The sequence below is a fragment of the Macadamia integrifolia genome, chromosome 4 (genome assembly GCF_013358625.1).
Source record: "Macadamia integrifolia cultivar HAES 741 chromosome 4, SCU_Mint_v3, whole genome shotgun sequence".
In the NCBI taxonomy this organism is placed as follows: Eukaryota; Viridiplantae; Streptophyta; class Magnoliopsida; order Proteales; family Proteaceae; genus Macadamia; species Macadamia integrifolia.
Window position 1 is genome coordinate 23,278,929 of NC_056560.1, and position 14,687 is coordinate 23,293,615.

At 39.6% G+C, this 14,687-nt stretch overlaps 2 protein-coding genes across 7 annotated transcripts in view; both read left to right on the plus strand.

The window, feature by feature from the left end:
* The window catches only part of LOC122075205 (peptidyl-prolyl cis-trans isomerase CYP59), a 35,591-nt gene extending 30,568 nt beyond the window's left edge, over positions 1-5,023 (plus strand). For all 3 annotated transcript variants that reach the window (XM_042640154.1, XM_042640153.1, XM_042640155.1), the window contains 4 exons: positions 306-346; positions 2,353-2,458; positions 3,821-3,953; positions 4,068-5,023. In XM_042640154.1, the coding sequence (XP_042496088.1) occupies positions 306-346; positions 2,353-2,458; positions 3,821-3,953; positions 4,068-4,845 (1,058 nt within the window). In that variant the 3' untranslated portion in view covers positions 4,846-5,023. The remainder of the gene's footprint in view (positions 1-305; positions 347-2,352; positions 2,459-3,820; positions 3,954-4,067) is intronic.
* Positions 5,024-7,742: 2,719 nt separating this feature from the next.
* Positions 7,743-13,336, plus strand: LOC122075513. Of its 4 annotated transcripts, none has more exons than XM_042640569.1 (5): positions 7,743-8,072; positions 11,096-11,251; positions 11,513-11,756; positions 11,907-11,949; positions 12,998-13,336. In XM_042640569.1, the coding sequence occupies exons 3-5, from the start codon at positions 11,520-11,522 to the stop codon at positions 13,108-13,110; spliced, it is 393 nt and encodes a 130-aa protein (XP_042496503.1). In that variant the 5' UTR covers positions 7,743-8,072; positions 11,096-11,251; positions 11,513-11,519; the 3' UTR covers positions 13,111-13,336. The 4 variants fall into 4 exon arrangements, with proteins under 4 accessions (XP_042496503.1, XP_042496504.1, XP_042496502.1 ...); XM_042640567.1 differs by lacking the exon at positions 7,743-8,072 and adding an exon at positions 10,138-10,353; XM_042640570.1 differs by lacking the exon at positions 11,096-11,251.
* The last annotated feature ends 1,351 nt before the right edge of the window (positions 13,337-14,687 follow it).

Sequence of the window (14,687 nt, forward strand, 5' to 3'; positions counted from 1 at the left end):
TAGTTCTACAGAGTTGGTTCTTTTAGTCCTAGGTCTGGATAGCAAGTTGGAGTTATTTGTTTTTTTATGTCTATTACTATTTTAGTTTAGGATATTGATTATGCATTCTAGTAGTGAAAAGTCTCTTTCTGGACATTCGTTTCCTTATTTCCCATTCTTTTTCCCTTTGTGTGACCTATAATTTTCTCTGCCTATCTAGGGCAAGCTAATGTTTGTGTCTTTGTGATATTCATATGGTTATGGTCTAGATCAAAATTATATTTGCTGAATTTGACAACAGTTTTTGTGATGTTGTTTCTTGCCAGAGTTTGAGACCAAAGAGGCATGCGAACAGGCATTCTTTAAGGTAATACTAGATGATCGTTTTGGTTGCTTAGTTTCTGAATTCTACTTTGCCTCTATGCGCTCTGCATCCTTTTGACATTCATGTATTTAGCAGCTATCTAGTGCATTTGCTTGTCTGTCTTTCCAGTGCAGAAAAATGTGTTTTAAACACCAAATGAAACTTTAAAATAAACTGTAGAGCTGTCTGGTACAAGTTTTCATAGGATAAATTTGATGTGAAGGAAATCTTGTCTTTCCAACTGCATTGTGCAGAGGGTCCATATGCAAGAGATTGCACATCACTATTTGGTCGGTCCCAGATTGAGTTCTCTTCAGCCCAAAAACAATTCAGTTAGGTTCAACCTATATGAAGGCTGACTGATTTTATCTTGGAGTTCTAGTTGTGATTAGTTGAGTGATGGGTGTTTAATCCTTTAGACTGCAGAACTTAGTAAAGTAGGGGAGCAGTGTTGGTACTTGGTAGTTGGTACACAAGACTCTGTTTCATGTAATCTTATCAACAAGGTGCAGTGCTTGTTATGTTAATTCACTACATAATAAAATAAACAGTTACAACCAAATCTGACATCAATAGTGTAAAATAAGAGAGAATACAAAACAGAAGGAACCAACAAAGCTACATCTGAATCTTACAGCACATGTGTCGACTCTGGAACTCACTTTTGCCAACATATATGCAAACTCGAGCTGGAAATGAGTGCGTGAGAATCTAAGAAATCTTTGAGGGTCTCTTGATCATAGTTGTCACGACATCTAGGCGACCCTAGGCATTGGAGTGGGGAAAAAACTAGGCAAAACCAACAAGGCACCTGGACACCTAGGTGTTGCCTAGGTGACAGCCTTGACAACTGTGCACTTGATTATCTTCTGAGAAGATTAATACAAACCAGTGACCATAACTGCGTCTTCTTATAGGAGAGGGTTAATTGTGAGGCCCTCCTCCATAGCTTGCTCAAGGAAACTTTATGGCCCTTCCATTTATACAAGTTTTACCCTCCTAGATAACTATGGAAGGTGTCTCTGGAGTGTGTCTTTGTTCTGCCATGAAATGAGTTGATGTGGCCAATCCAAGTATTGGATAGATTGACAAAAATATTCTCCACTCTAAAACACATAGCTCACCATCTAGTTAGTTTTATGATCTAGTGTTTTTAGCAATTCTATATGTTGGATAGGAGGGCCATTTGGATTGGTCATCTGTCAAATTCAGAGCCAAATTGAATAATAAGACCCACCATATATTGAGTAAGGTTTTCAATTTTTCCTTGGTTGTGCAGGGTCTTTCCGTGGGGTCTAGGGATCCCCCTCCCTCCTTTAGGTCTGTGTAAAGAGCGAGGTTAGTATTGCCTTGCCTTGTAAATTTTTTTCCCTTAATGCACATACATATTACTTATCAAAAAAACTCATTCTCTAGTTATCCAAAATTGACTTGTTGATTGTCTCACAGTTAAATGCTTTTGAGCCAAAATTTACCAAATGAGTTAAGATGATGCGAACTAGCTGTCCACAAATTATGGGTGCCAATTAAGCTTCCATGCGGGAGATAAATGCACTCAAAGGGGCCAGTCTAGAGATACATCTTTGGACTGGCCAGTATAGAAAATCCCTTGCAATCATGGGCCTACTATCTTACCAATATTTTTTCAATTGTGAACTGCGAACTAGGGAGTTATGTATCACTGGGGCAATGACTATTTAATCAAATTGAGAGACTAATTATCAGTATCCTTGATGATGTTGTTTGAGAGATATATCCCCCTTTTCAGATATCAATGGCTTCTATATTTGTTCTCTCAACCTCCCTCAAAAAACATGCACGTACAACGACATGGATAAACATATTAAAATTATTGGGTGCATTTTAATCCATGAGGAAAACTATAGGTTCTAACTGCAAGGGAGAGCTATATTGCCTGATTGCTGTAACAATTTCCATTCAATAGTTTAGTCATGATGATAAAAGTTGTTCTATTTAATTTGATTTATCTTGTCACTTTATCATTGTAGATGGATAATGCATTGATTGATGATCGAAGAATACATGTGGATTTCAGTCAAAGTGTTGCTAAGTTGTGGTTCCAATACAGGCGGAAAGAGAATCAAATGGGTAAAGGTAATAGTGGGAGTGTACTTGTTATTTTTGTTGTTGCTACTATAATTTGCTCAATTATCCATTTGTAATTCACTGATGCAGAGTTTAAGAGCATTTTTTATTTCTTAGGTTCAGCCATGTTTATCTTTCTATATATCATTATGTAGTTTGCTTGATGATGTATTAAAAAATCAGTCTCACTGTTATGCATAATTTTTTTTTTTGTGTGTGTGTGTGTGTGTGTGTGTATTTGCTTCTCCCAGACCTGCAGTAGCGGGAGCCTTATGCACTGGGTTGCTTTTTATATTTATTTATTTTAAGTTGTAGTTGAGTGTAGTTCAGACTTCCTGGTATTGCCAACCATAGTTGTCAAGGCATTGCCTAGGCGTTTAGGCGACTTTTATTGGACTGGTGCCTTGGTCGCCTAGGCTCCTTGCTGGTGTTGCCATAAATTCCTCGCCCCCTCGACCACCTTGGTTCGCCTAGGCACCGTGACAATTATGTTTCCAACAGATGTCATAGAAACGGGCATTCAACACGCCCCAAAAAACACATCATGCTATGAGTAGAATTAAGGAGCCACCCCAAGGGCCAAGGCCAACAACTCAACTTTGTTAGGAGAGCCACCCCAACTTCGGACCTGTGCAATAGCAAGAACCACATGCCCCTCTCAATATCCTGCAATATATCCAAGACCTCCCTCCCTCCCTCCCTCCACATGAGGGAGTCATCCATATTGACACTTACCCAGACATGGGGATCCAGGGGCATCACCTTGCCACTTGGGGGAAACCTTGGCCTCCCAAACCCTTTCAAATTGGCACAGGTACCATCTCATTGCCTCTTGCAATGAAACATTGCACACCCCTTTCTAGATCTTCAATGAACGAAGAATGGAGGGCCAAATCTGTGAGAATTGGCATTGAAAAATAAGGTGGTTAAGAGCAGGGAGAATGATCGCATTGTCAAGTTTGTGTCAATGACCTCGTGTCAAGTTTGTCAAGAAGATAATGAATGAGTTGTTGGTCACAAAACTGTGAAGTGCTCGAACACAACTAAATAAATATAAGGGTGGTCATTAGTATCTTAAAAGAACAATATAATTATTAGATTTATTGAAGAAATTTAGAAGAAAGATAGAATTTAGGGGGCACAGTAAATTAATGAGGAAAAGAAGAGCTCGAAGTCTTGTGTGTTAATGGATTCTTACCCCCAATTGCCCCTCAATTCCTACTTATGGCATATGTTGTTGGACACGGTCTTGTAGATTCCCCTCCCCTACATCTCTTTTTGTATGTCCTTTCCATATTTTATCTTGACAACTTGAAACTTTCTATTTGAAAGTTGAGAAGTGATCTGAAGTAATCTTTTTGTTGTTGATAGGAAAAAGTTGCTTCAAATGTGGTGCTGTTGATCACATTTCCAAGGATTGCACAGGGGAACATGGTACCATGCAGCCTCCAAAATACACATTGAAAGATGAGAATACTCAGCGAGGAGGAACAGATAATGCAAGGTGAATAGCTTCCCTTTTCTATATAATGTGTCCTGTTGTAATCTTTTGCATATATTCGTCTGTATCAATATATCTGTCCATGTCTCTCTAATTTGGATGAAACATCTGTTGTAGATATGATATGGTATTTGATGGGGACGCTCCATCGAATTCAGAACAGCTCAAGTTGCAGCAGGAACTTAAACCAGAAGATCAAAGGTATAGAGATCGTGAAAAGAAAGATAGGCATTGGCATGATGACAGAAATAGACAATACAGAGAGGATGAGAAGAAGCGCGATAGTAAAGAAAGTAGAGACTTCGGAAGAAAAGATGAGGAATATCATCGAGATAGATCAGATAGGGAGAAGCAGAGAGATAGAAATAGTTACAAGGGACATGAAAGCCGTGGAGACAGGAGGGATGATCAAGATTATAGGAAAAAGAGTGCAGATGGAGATGATCACAGAGAAAGGAATGGTCTGCGAGATGGCAGGGATGATCTGGATCACACAGAGAGAAGTGCCAATAGAGATGGCCGCGGAGACTGGAGGGATGATCGAGATTATGGGAAAAGAAGTTCAGATAGAGATGATCATGAAAAAAGAAACAATCAGCGAGACAGCAAGGATGATCGAGATCATACAAAGAGGAGTGCCAATAGAGATGGCCGTGGAGATAGGAAGGATGATCGAGATTATAGGAAAAGAAGTGCAGATGGAGATGATCATGGAGAAAGGAACGATCAGCGAGACAGTAAGTATGATCGAGATCATACAAAGAGTACCAATAGAGATGGCCGTGGAGACAGGAGGGATGAGCATGATTATAAAAAGAGAAATATCAGTAGGGATGGCCATGGAGAGAGGAGGGACGAGCAAGAATCTAAAAGGCATCGAGATGACAGAAGATGATTGTATGAGCTAGTTAATCCTGTTTACTCACCATACAGATTGGAAGACTGTCTCTTGCTTCAATTCAAGCAATATTAAGATGGATTTTTTTTTTTTTTATCACTACATTATATGTTTATGTACTTAACTTCAAAACATTTCAAATTTGGTTATCAAACTTTATTTTGTTTTACTATCATATTTCTTTGATTTGAAGAGTAAAATAAAGTTTACATCTAATGATGAGTATGATTATCAAATATAAAGAGAGTTTTATGTATGTTATGCAATAATTATGACAAAATTCTCTCTAAAAAAATTATTTCACTTCCTTTGTAACCAAACGAAGCCTGCTCGAGAATGTTTCTGTGACTTCACCCACATTGACATCTTGAGCCACCTCAATGGGTCGACTACGATGGCAAGAGCTATGAGGTTGGTATTCCTTGGGCTGACTTAATCTACAAGCTTTTCACACAATATATAATATTTTTCTAGAGTTGTCTTGAGCCGCCTCAATGGGTCGACTACGATGGCAAGAGCCATGATGTTGGTTGTTCTTGGGCTGACTTAATCTGCAAGCTTTTCACACAATATATGATATTTTTCTAACTCTAGGAGCGAAGAACACCCATCGCCAGTGAAGCTAAAATGTCAGATCATGTTCGAAAAAGTTTACCACTTTATAAAGATGATCCATATCTCAGCTTAAAAAACGTAAGGGTGTTTTACGATCATCTTACATTAGCATATTTTGACGTGGGAATGCAATTATAGGTTGTGTATGCCTTACTCAAACAGAGGCTTTAATTCTTATCTTTACTAATGTTTGAATGTTAAGAAAAAAAATGGGAAAAGGACAGGTATGCTAGCGTAGTACCGAGGAATTAGGAATGCTAGTGGCATTTTGACCGTAGGATTTGATCAACATGAATTGAACCGTTGGATGGAGAGAAGATAAACAAATTTTCAATGCACGGTTGCAACACCTTTACTCTCTCTCTCTCTCTCTCTCTCTCTCTCTCTCTCTCTCGCCGGAAAAAATCATTCATTTATCGGATCCAGCAGGAGAAAGCAAAGTAGTTGGCACCGCCGCTGTTGTCGATGGCAGCGGTACTATCTGGTAAATGACAACAACTGCGGCTGCTGCGGAAGCGACGGCAACGGTACTATTTCGTGATTCCGATCGGCCCCGCTGGGCAACGGCAGTAGTACCAGCAACTGCGGATGTTGCGGAAGCGACGACGGTGTAACAGCGACGGCAGTGGTACTATTTCGTGATTCCGATCTGCGCCGCTGGGCAACGACAGCTCCCACATCAAGTCCGTCGACCGCAGCGGCATCTCTCCTTGCTTTTCTGCATCTTCCCCGCTTTACTATTTCGTGATTCCAATTGGCACCGTTGGGCAACGACAGCTCCCACATCAAGTCCGTCGACGGCAGCGGCATCTCACCCTGCTTTTCTGCATCTTCCCCGCTTTTCTCTCTGCCTGCTCTATCCGTTATCCAAAAAAAATTTGTCGCCAATGTTCTCTCTGCAAATTGATAGAAAGGGCTATCGCAGCCACTGCCACCGACGCTGCTGTTGCCGCAGTTGCTGCTGATGTTCAAGCTGCACTTTGCAAATTGATAAAAGAAAGGGGAAAAAAAAACCCAACTTCGCTTTCTCCGACTGGTTCCAGTAAACTTTTCCCCGCGAGAAGAGAGAGAAAGAGAGAGAGTAAAGGTGTTGCAACCATAAATTGAAAAATTATATATCTTCTCTCCATCCAACGGATCAATTAATATTGATCAAATCCTACGGTCAAAATGCTGCTAGCATTCCTAAGTACTACGCTAGCATACCTATCCCTCTATAATAAGACATAAATTATGATAACAAAATGATTGATTTATATGCCTATCTCTCTTTCTTCAAATTTTTTTCTTTTTTTTTAATCCAAACATTGCCTAAAGGATTTATATTGTCTTTTGCACAATTCAATTTCTATTTCAAGAAAATCTCATTGTAACCAAAGTAGTGAACTAAAATTTATAACTTTTTTTTTTTATTTGACATATTTCTATTCCTGCAAGAGTAGTTTAGGCAGCATTTCGTAACATTTCGAAAATGTGTTATCAAAGGATCCGGCTCTTCTATGGCGTAACAAGGGTGGCAACGCACATTTGATGACTTTAGAGCACCATAGCATGGATCGCAACACACAGATGATACCTCAAGGTAGGGGTGTCAATAGGTCAGGCCGGGCCAATCTCGATCGAGTCTATCCGGGCTTGGCGGTGTGAAACCCTTGTACCGTAAACACCCATTTACTCAAACATGCCTAGGTTTGAGGGGCATGATAAGGTTTGTAATCGGGCCGGTCAATGTCAGGCTTTAATCGGGCTACCTTAAACAGGCTACGGGCCTACTTAAGTTTAAACGGGCTATGGGCCTACTTAAGTCTAAACGGGCTCTAAACGAATTCCCCCTAAAATCCTTTTTTAAGTGGATTAAATGTTTAGAAATCTTCCATTTAAACATAGTAAAGGTCACCCAAAAACTCCCCAAGGTTAATCATATATAAGATCATGGTTGTTTCTTACCAAAAAAAAAAAATTATGATAAGTACCAAAATGATTGTTCTCCACAAGAATTGTCTGCCGTTCATTCACTCCCTATTAAAACATCTCAAAATATCCTATTTATTTTAGGGAAATATACCGCACCACCCCCTAGAGAATGCCACAATTATAAGACCACCCCCTTTGTTTTACCAAATTAAACTCAGAACCCCTCAGTTAAGGAATATACCTTACATGCTGATGTCAGTAATCATATTTTATTTTAAATACTAAAATACCTTTATAAAATATGAAGTACCTAAAATACCCTTGGAATAAGATACTATTTGCTTTCACCCAAATCCATAGATCTGCTCCTATTCCAAGACCTAATTTACCGTTCTCCGAAATCGTGGGATTTAGATCACCGCCGATCGTTCAGGCAACGGCGGCGACCGACGGCGGCTAGGCGAAACCCCTCTCCCCATTTGATCAAGTTCTAGCTCAACACTGCTCAAGAGATCGATCCTTTTGATTTCCCATCGAGGATAGAAACCCACTGCGTTTCTTCTCTGCAGGCGGCAACTGCTACTGTGCGTGCAACCGGAGCTCGTTCTCTGCAGGCGGCAACTGCTCTTTTTTACTTTTCGGACTGAAGAAGTTCTCCCAGGTCGGGCGGATTATGGGAAAACAGTCACGAGAAGGTTTGTTTCTTTTATTTGGTTTTTAATTGTTTGGTTGATCTGTGTTCACTGGTTTTGAATTAGTCTGTTTTGTTACTCTTGGGTATACTGATGTACTGCATAAGGAGGAGCAGACCAACAATGCCCTCTGCCATGGTTTTAACATTTGAATATTTGCGGGCGGCAACTGCTACTGTGTTCACTGGTTTTGAATTAGTCTGTTTCGTCCCTCTATGTCCTTTGTTGTGATTTTAACATTTGATTGTTTTAGGTATAGATTGGTTCTAGTATGAGAAATATTCATATGTAATTTCTCTTTATTTCAAAAGCTTTGACTATTGATAATGGAATTGGTAGAAATGCCTCCTTACAATGGTTCGTGGAACTCTGATCTGTGCTTTCTGTTTTTTTCTTTCCTTTTGATTTTCTTAAGAAGACTAAAGTTTTGGATCTCTGCTTCCTGCTTTTTCTTTCCTATTGATTTTCTCAAGATGACTTTATGATGAAATGGAGCATCATTGACAATTTCTTCTTGTGTCCATGTTCAGCTGTCTTCAAAGTTACCTCTTTTTTTTCTTTTTTTTCTTTTTTTTCCAGTGTTGCTTTCTTCCTTTCTTTGACAATTTCTTCTTGTACAACTTATGACACTATTCAATGGTTGGTGTCTTGCAAGTTCCAAGCCCTTACCCAACCCCTCTCTCGCTCTCTCTGTGTTCTTTCTTCACTGCAGATTCCATCAACTCCATTGCATGATTGAATTTTGCCCCGCCTCTCCTGCCTAGAAGATTTACTCCGCCTCTTCTTCAACATGTAATTCTGTATACAATGTAATTCCGATCCATTTTTATATACAACCTAAGCACAGAAGTTGGAATTTGGTAGCATGTGCTTAAGCCTGAGAGTGGAAAACAGAGAAGAAAAAAAAAAAAAAAAACATAGCCATCGGCGGACCTAAGATGGCAGGGATGGGAAGCACACTTCTCGCTGGAGACGAAAGGAGAAGTATTGGCCGACGACTATCCTGTCTGTCTCGGCTGGAACTCATCCGAACCCTTGGTCGCAAGTGTATGGAGAGAAGGAGAGAGAAGGAGAATGAAATGGTTTAAAAGGTAAAGAGCGGTGTTTTTGGGATAATGAAAATGTGTAACTTATTAGTGTTTTACTCATAATTTCATAACAATCCTTAACAGTGACTGACAGTAGGGGGCCTAAGTATAATTTGATGAAACAGAGGGGTTGGTCTTATAATTCTGGCATTCTCCAGGGGGTGGTGCTGTAAATTTCCATTTATTTTATTACAAAGTTGGATGTAATACCGTGTTCAACATCATCTATTATAGATTTTTTATTACAAAGTCTTTACTATTATTTTGTATTAGTAGTGGTAAAATAGGTATTTAGGCAGTTTTTAAGGGGTCAGGTTGGTTAGGCTAAATGGCTCGGTTCAAGTTGGCTTCTTAAACGAGTCGAGGCGGTCAAGAGCCCTACGGGCTAGTAGCCTGCACCGTAAACGCCTATTTAATAAGCCCAACACGTTTATTAAACGGACTGATTCAAGTCGGGCCTTAAGCGAGTCACGCTCGGTTGGCTCTACCGGTGAGGGCTCAAGATTGACACCCCTACCTCAAGGTGCTCCAAACCATTGAATGTGTGTTGCCACCTCTCTCATATTGTAAAGGAGTCCCTTCCAAAAATTTCACTCTCACAAAATGTACCTCCAGAATTGAAAGAAGGAAAACCATTTTAGCTTAAGTACACTTTTACGGAGCAAAAGTGTTAGCAATCGGAGTGATTATTCTCCGTAGTGATGCTATGAACATCAGATGGCTGAGAGCATCTAGGCATGTGCCCTGAGGTCCTCTCAGTCATCTGATGCTCACTACATCACTGCACTCACTACAGAGAATGTTTTTTATAGCAATCGGATGCACTCACTGCAGATGATGTTTTTGCTAACAACCGAGTCCTTAATAATAATATGACTTCTTCTCACGTCTCTTGTAAATAGAATTTAAAAATAATAATAAATAGAAAATAACTATTCTGGCGAACTATTAATGAACACGTGTTCATGACCAGAAAATAGAGCGCATTCCAGTCATTTCAGGTCTTTCTGAAGCAAACGAATCAAAACCCGATTCCCGTCTTCCACCTTCATCCACTCGGTCTGTTCTACTTCCTCACTTGAAACCGCAGGTCGACGAATCCACCGCCCCTGAGAGCCTGAATGTCCGGCATTCACCGATAAACGACAGACTAATCCGTCATTCCATAGCCGACGACCGGCCATTCCTCTAACCAGGTAATCCTCCCCCCCACCCGGGCCCTCCCTCTCTTTCTCTCGGTTTGTGTCTGGGATTCTGTATGTGTTTGTGAACTATCAATGGCAGCGCTCATTACTAAAACCTTTGGTCCATATGAGAGGAAATTGGAACCCAACGCCTGAGAAAATGAATTTTCCATGTAGAGATCACCCTCTATAATCATCTCTGAAACAGCCCACATTAGGAAGCCCAGCTTTTGGTCCTCTTCATAGATCGTGCTACAGAGTAGCGACTTCGACAATCCATGGGAGTAGAAAAAGATTAAAACGCTATATGACCCACCAAAAGGGGTCACCAATGGCTTTGGATCGTTTCATTTACTCCTTGCATGTCAGCTGTTTGATGAAGCTCTCACAACAATGTCTCCAACAACAACAACTGGGTTTCAATTCTCACTTCACGTTCACTCTTCTTTACTTCATTTTTTCATTCTTCTCTCCACAACTCTTCACTCTTGCTTGGGCTTCTGCCCAATGGACCGCAACGGCAACCAGCACCCTGAGAAACTCTGCTTGTTCAAATCCTCAAGGAATCTTTGCAACGACTGGTTTGTTTTCTCTGGGTCCTTCTCTGCCTTCGTGTAATTGATGCTCATGCGCTTCGCAGTGTGTTTTTTTCTGGGTAGCTTCAAGTTTTCTTTTCTGGGTCTTATTTATTTCGATGCCCATTTGACTCTTTTGATGAGTTGGTTACAGTTTTTTTTTTTTTTTTTCAACGTAGGAGGAAGATTTTTGTGCTTTCTGGGAGGAATTAGTGGTTTAAGCAAGTGGAATTAATGCATCTTAATGAGTTGTTGTGAGAATTAGGAATTGGGTTGATGTTAGTTTGATTATCGCCTGAAACCACAGCACCAGCCTAAGCTTGAGTAACGTTCAGGTAAGCCCCATCTTACAATTGAGACAACTCTGGCAAGGAAGGGGATTCAATTTATGGATTGTATTCATGCCTCTTCTGTTAAATAGCATGAATTACTTCCTTCCCCTATACTGAATTACTCTTTCTCAATTACTCTTCGAACACCATTCTGTTTATGAACTTTTTGGGCAAAGAAATGGATCATCATTTCCCTTGGGGAGTAAGAAGAAAATAAAAATTAGAGGAGAAGACAACTTACTCTCTAGACATTGTTGTAAACAGATCAGCAATGGAGAAAGCAACTGGTCTTTTCAGACGTTCATTGAGTCTTATCAGAAGCTTCAGTACTTCTGCTCCTACTTCAAATGCAGCCACAGCAGTTGTATCAGATAAATTGAAGCTTAGGAAGAAGAAGAACTTCTTTGAAGTTTGTCAGTTTCTTCCCAACTGGGGTATTGGATATCAAATGGCCAAGAGTCACTGGGTTGGCGTATCTTACCAGATTACAAAGATCAACCTCTACAAGGTTTATTGTTTCTCTGTTTTTGTCCTCTGATTCCCAACAAAACCAAAAAGAAAAAAAGAACAAAATAAAGAAAAGATAAAAAGAAGCCACCCTTTGTATTTATTTTCATAAATTTATCATTTTAGGTTTTCTTGGTGTGGTTTGTTGCAGGATGGACGACATGGCAAGGCATGGGGAATTGTCCACAAAAACGGTGAGTTTTGTTCCCTTAAAAGGTTGTGAGTTTCTAACAATGTTGATACTTGATATTTTTCTTTGATCCTTGCGACTTGCTGTATTTCTGAAAAGTAATATGGAAGGTATGTGTTAAATTTGTTCTTCTTGTATTTCTTGACAGTTGAGTCTGTTGAGTGGTTGATATGTGGTTAAGGAAGCAGGTAATAAAAATTCTAAATTGTGCCCTTAATGTGCTTCCCTGGATCTCTTGAAATACTTTGCATGATGTTACATCATCTTTTGACATAATGTGTTAGCCAGAGGGGAGCTATGGAGCATTTTAATATAGGATGTGCATAGTTGAGCTTTTATAGTCGGGGGATGCAAAGCATGTGCTATATTAGAGTTTATTCTCATTGGCATGTCAACTTTTCAATGTCTAAGGTTTTTTTTTTCTCTTGAAGCATTGCCGTCTTGTTGGATTTACTAATGGAAGGGTCTCGAATCCAGTTGTCAAATTCGTACACTTTCCCATGTGTTAATATCTCCCATTGTATTTTTCAGCCATCCAAGTATTGGCTGACCCTCCTGTAGTCCTGAAATTTTCGGTCCTTTGTTTTGCCACTTTGTTAACTCTGATAGAGCTGAAACTTGAAATGTGAACAGGGACCTTGGGTTATGCATGTCCTCAAAATTTCAGCCCCATCCCACATCCACATGGCAGAACTAGGTGCTTGTCTAGTGAGCCTCCCATGATTTGCCTGTCTGGAAACTCTGCCTCTCCTTTTCTTACAAGAATTCAAGTATTGCAATCAGATTGGGCATATCGGCCAACCCTATCCATTTCAGGACGGGAAGACACCAGTCCATCTTATATTCTGCCAATACCTCATCAATGCCCAAGGATTGGGCCAGAACAGCCAATCTAGATCAGGATTGGCGAGGCCTGATCCCATCTCCTAACATGCAACCCATAAATGCTATTGCATCATCTTCCCAGCGGGGAGTGTTTATTTTGTGTATCATAGTTTCTTGGATTTATATTATGACTACATTGACCTGACACTTGTGAGCATTTCATGCAGGCGTTACAGCTGCAGATGCTCCCAAAAAAATAAGTGGGGTTCATAAACGCTGTTGGAAGTACATTCCAGATTCAAAGAAAGCAATAGAGAGTCTACCAAAACCGGAAGCTTAGCTAACTTGACTTCCCATTTTGATTTTTCAAGGCAAATTTTCTGTACTACTTCTTTGGTACAAGATCAAAATTTATGAAGTACAAGTGGGGTCTATGCCATTGTTGCAGAGACTTATAAGAGCCTTGTTTTTATATCTTCTCTCTTTGTATTTTGTTACTATCGATGCTGCTACATCAGTGCTGAACCTTAGTACACAAAAACGGAAACTGAACTTTTTGGGTGTTCTTTGCTAGTTTTATCATTCTTGTCATTTTAGATGATGTTTCTTGCTGCCATACTAACCTAACATGATTAATAAATACATCATTTCATGTTTGGATTTTGGGTTTCTTTATCATGCTGTGTTCATGTTGACCAACTTTATAAACAGGTGTTGTTGAGGTGGAGTCTTATTGTGGTATAGTCAATGTTTTGAGATAACATGAAACCATCATTAGAAGATTCATACTCACCCCTAGCCTTTTCTCTATTAGTAGCAGATCAGAATATCAGTTTGGCATGAGGAGGAATGTTCAGGTTGCATTTGGTAACACAATTCTATGAACATGTTGGTCACCGGTTTAAAACTTGGAAATTGCCTCTCTTACAAAGTGGGGGCTAGGCATGAGTACATTTGCCCCTCCCAAGACCTGCAATAGTGGAAGCCTTGTGCATTAGATTGTTTTTTTCTTTTTTCTTTTTTTTTCTTAAAGTAATGTTTCCTTATTCTGCTCACAGAGAGTACTTTCGAGGAGTAACTTCAGTGGGGAGCTGATCCGGACCCCACCCCAACCCCAACGCCCAGTTGAAGAAGTTCCACAATTAATTTCGAGGTACATAAGATTCCGAGCATATGATTAGATGGCAGCACACATCAGTTATTGACCTATGGTAGGTCGAGGTCGACCAGGGGATTTAAATCACGATATCAATAATGGTATCAGTCTCAACCAATATCGATACCAAAATGGCTTTATCACGATGGATGGACTATTTTTCCTTCAAATTTTGATAAAGAGTTGATCTTTGGACTCTTAATAGATACCACACCATTGATACTATTAAACACCTAAAAATACAAAAAATAAATCAAGACAGAACTACATAACATAGGGATTTAATGAGATTCACACACAGATGTAGTGTGCTACGTTCTTGGGCGAAGAAGAAGATATTTCACTATGTAGAAGAGAGATTACACCCAAGCAACGACGAGAAAACTCACCCTGAAATCCTAGTTCGAAAAACCCCTCAAATTACAATGACTTGCTCAACAAGACGATAGTACATTATATACTCTTTCAAGTCGCGAGTCGACCCATCAGGTCAAATCCTTCTGCTTCTTTCACAGATCTCAAAAAAATTTCCATTCGAGATGCCATTAAAATATGTCAGAAGGGTTCATTCTTCAAAATGGGTCAAGAATTCAAGACAAACTTAACAAATGCGTAATAATATCAATATCTAGTAACACTAATATGTATCACTCGATTGGGTTTATGAACAGAAAATCTCTTTGCATCTTCTTTTAAGAATCTTATTATGTGTTTCTTTAACTCCAATACAATTCTTGACAATAATCTAAGTAACTTCTTTA

Bases quoted from the DNA above. Each gene is read 5' to 3' on its own strand.
- LOC122075513 (XM_042640569.1), top strand. From the start codon at position 11,520: ATGGAGAAAGCAACTGGTCTTTTCAGACGTTCATTGAGTCTTATCAGA. The intron at 11,757-11,906 runs GTTTATTGTTTC...GGTTTGTTGCAG, and splicing joins CAAAGATCAACCTCTACAAG to GATGGACGACATGGCAAGGC. The intron at 11,950-12,997 runs GTGAGTTTTGTT...CATTTCATGCAG, and splicing joins GGGAATTGTCCACAAAAACG to GCGTTACAGCTGCAGATGCT.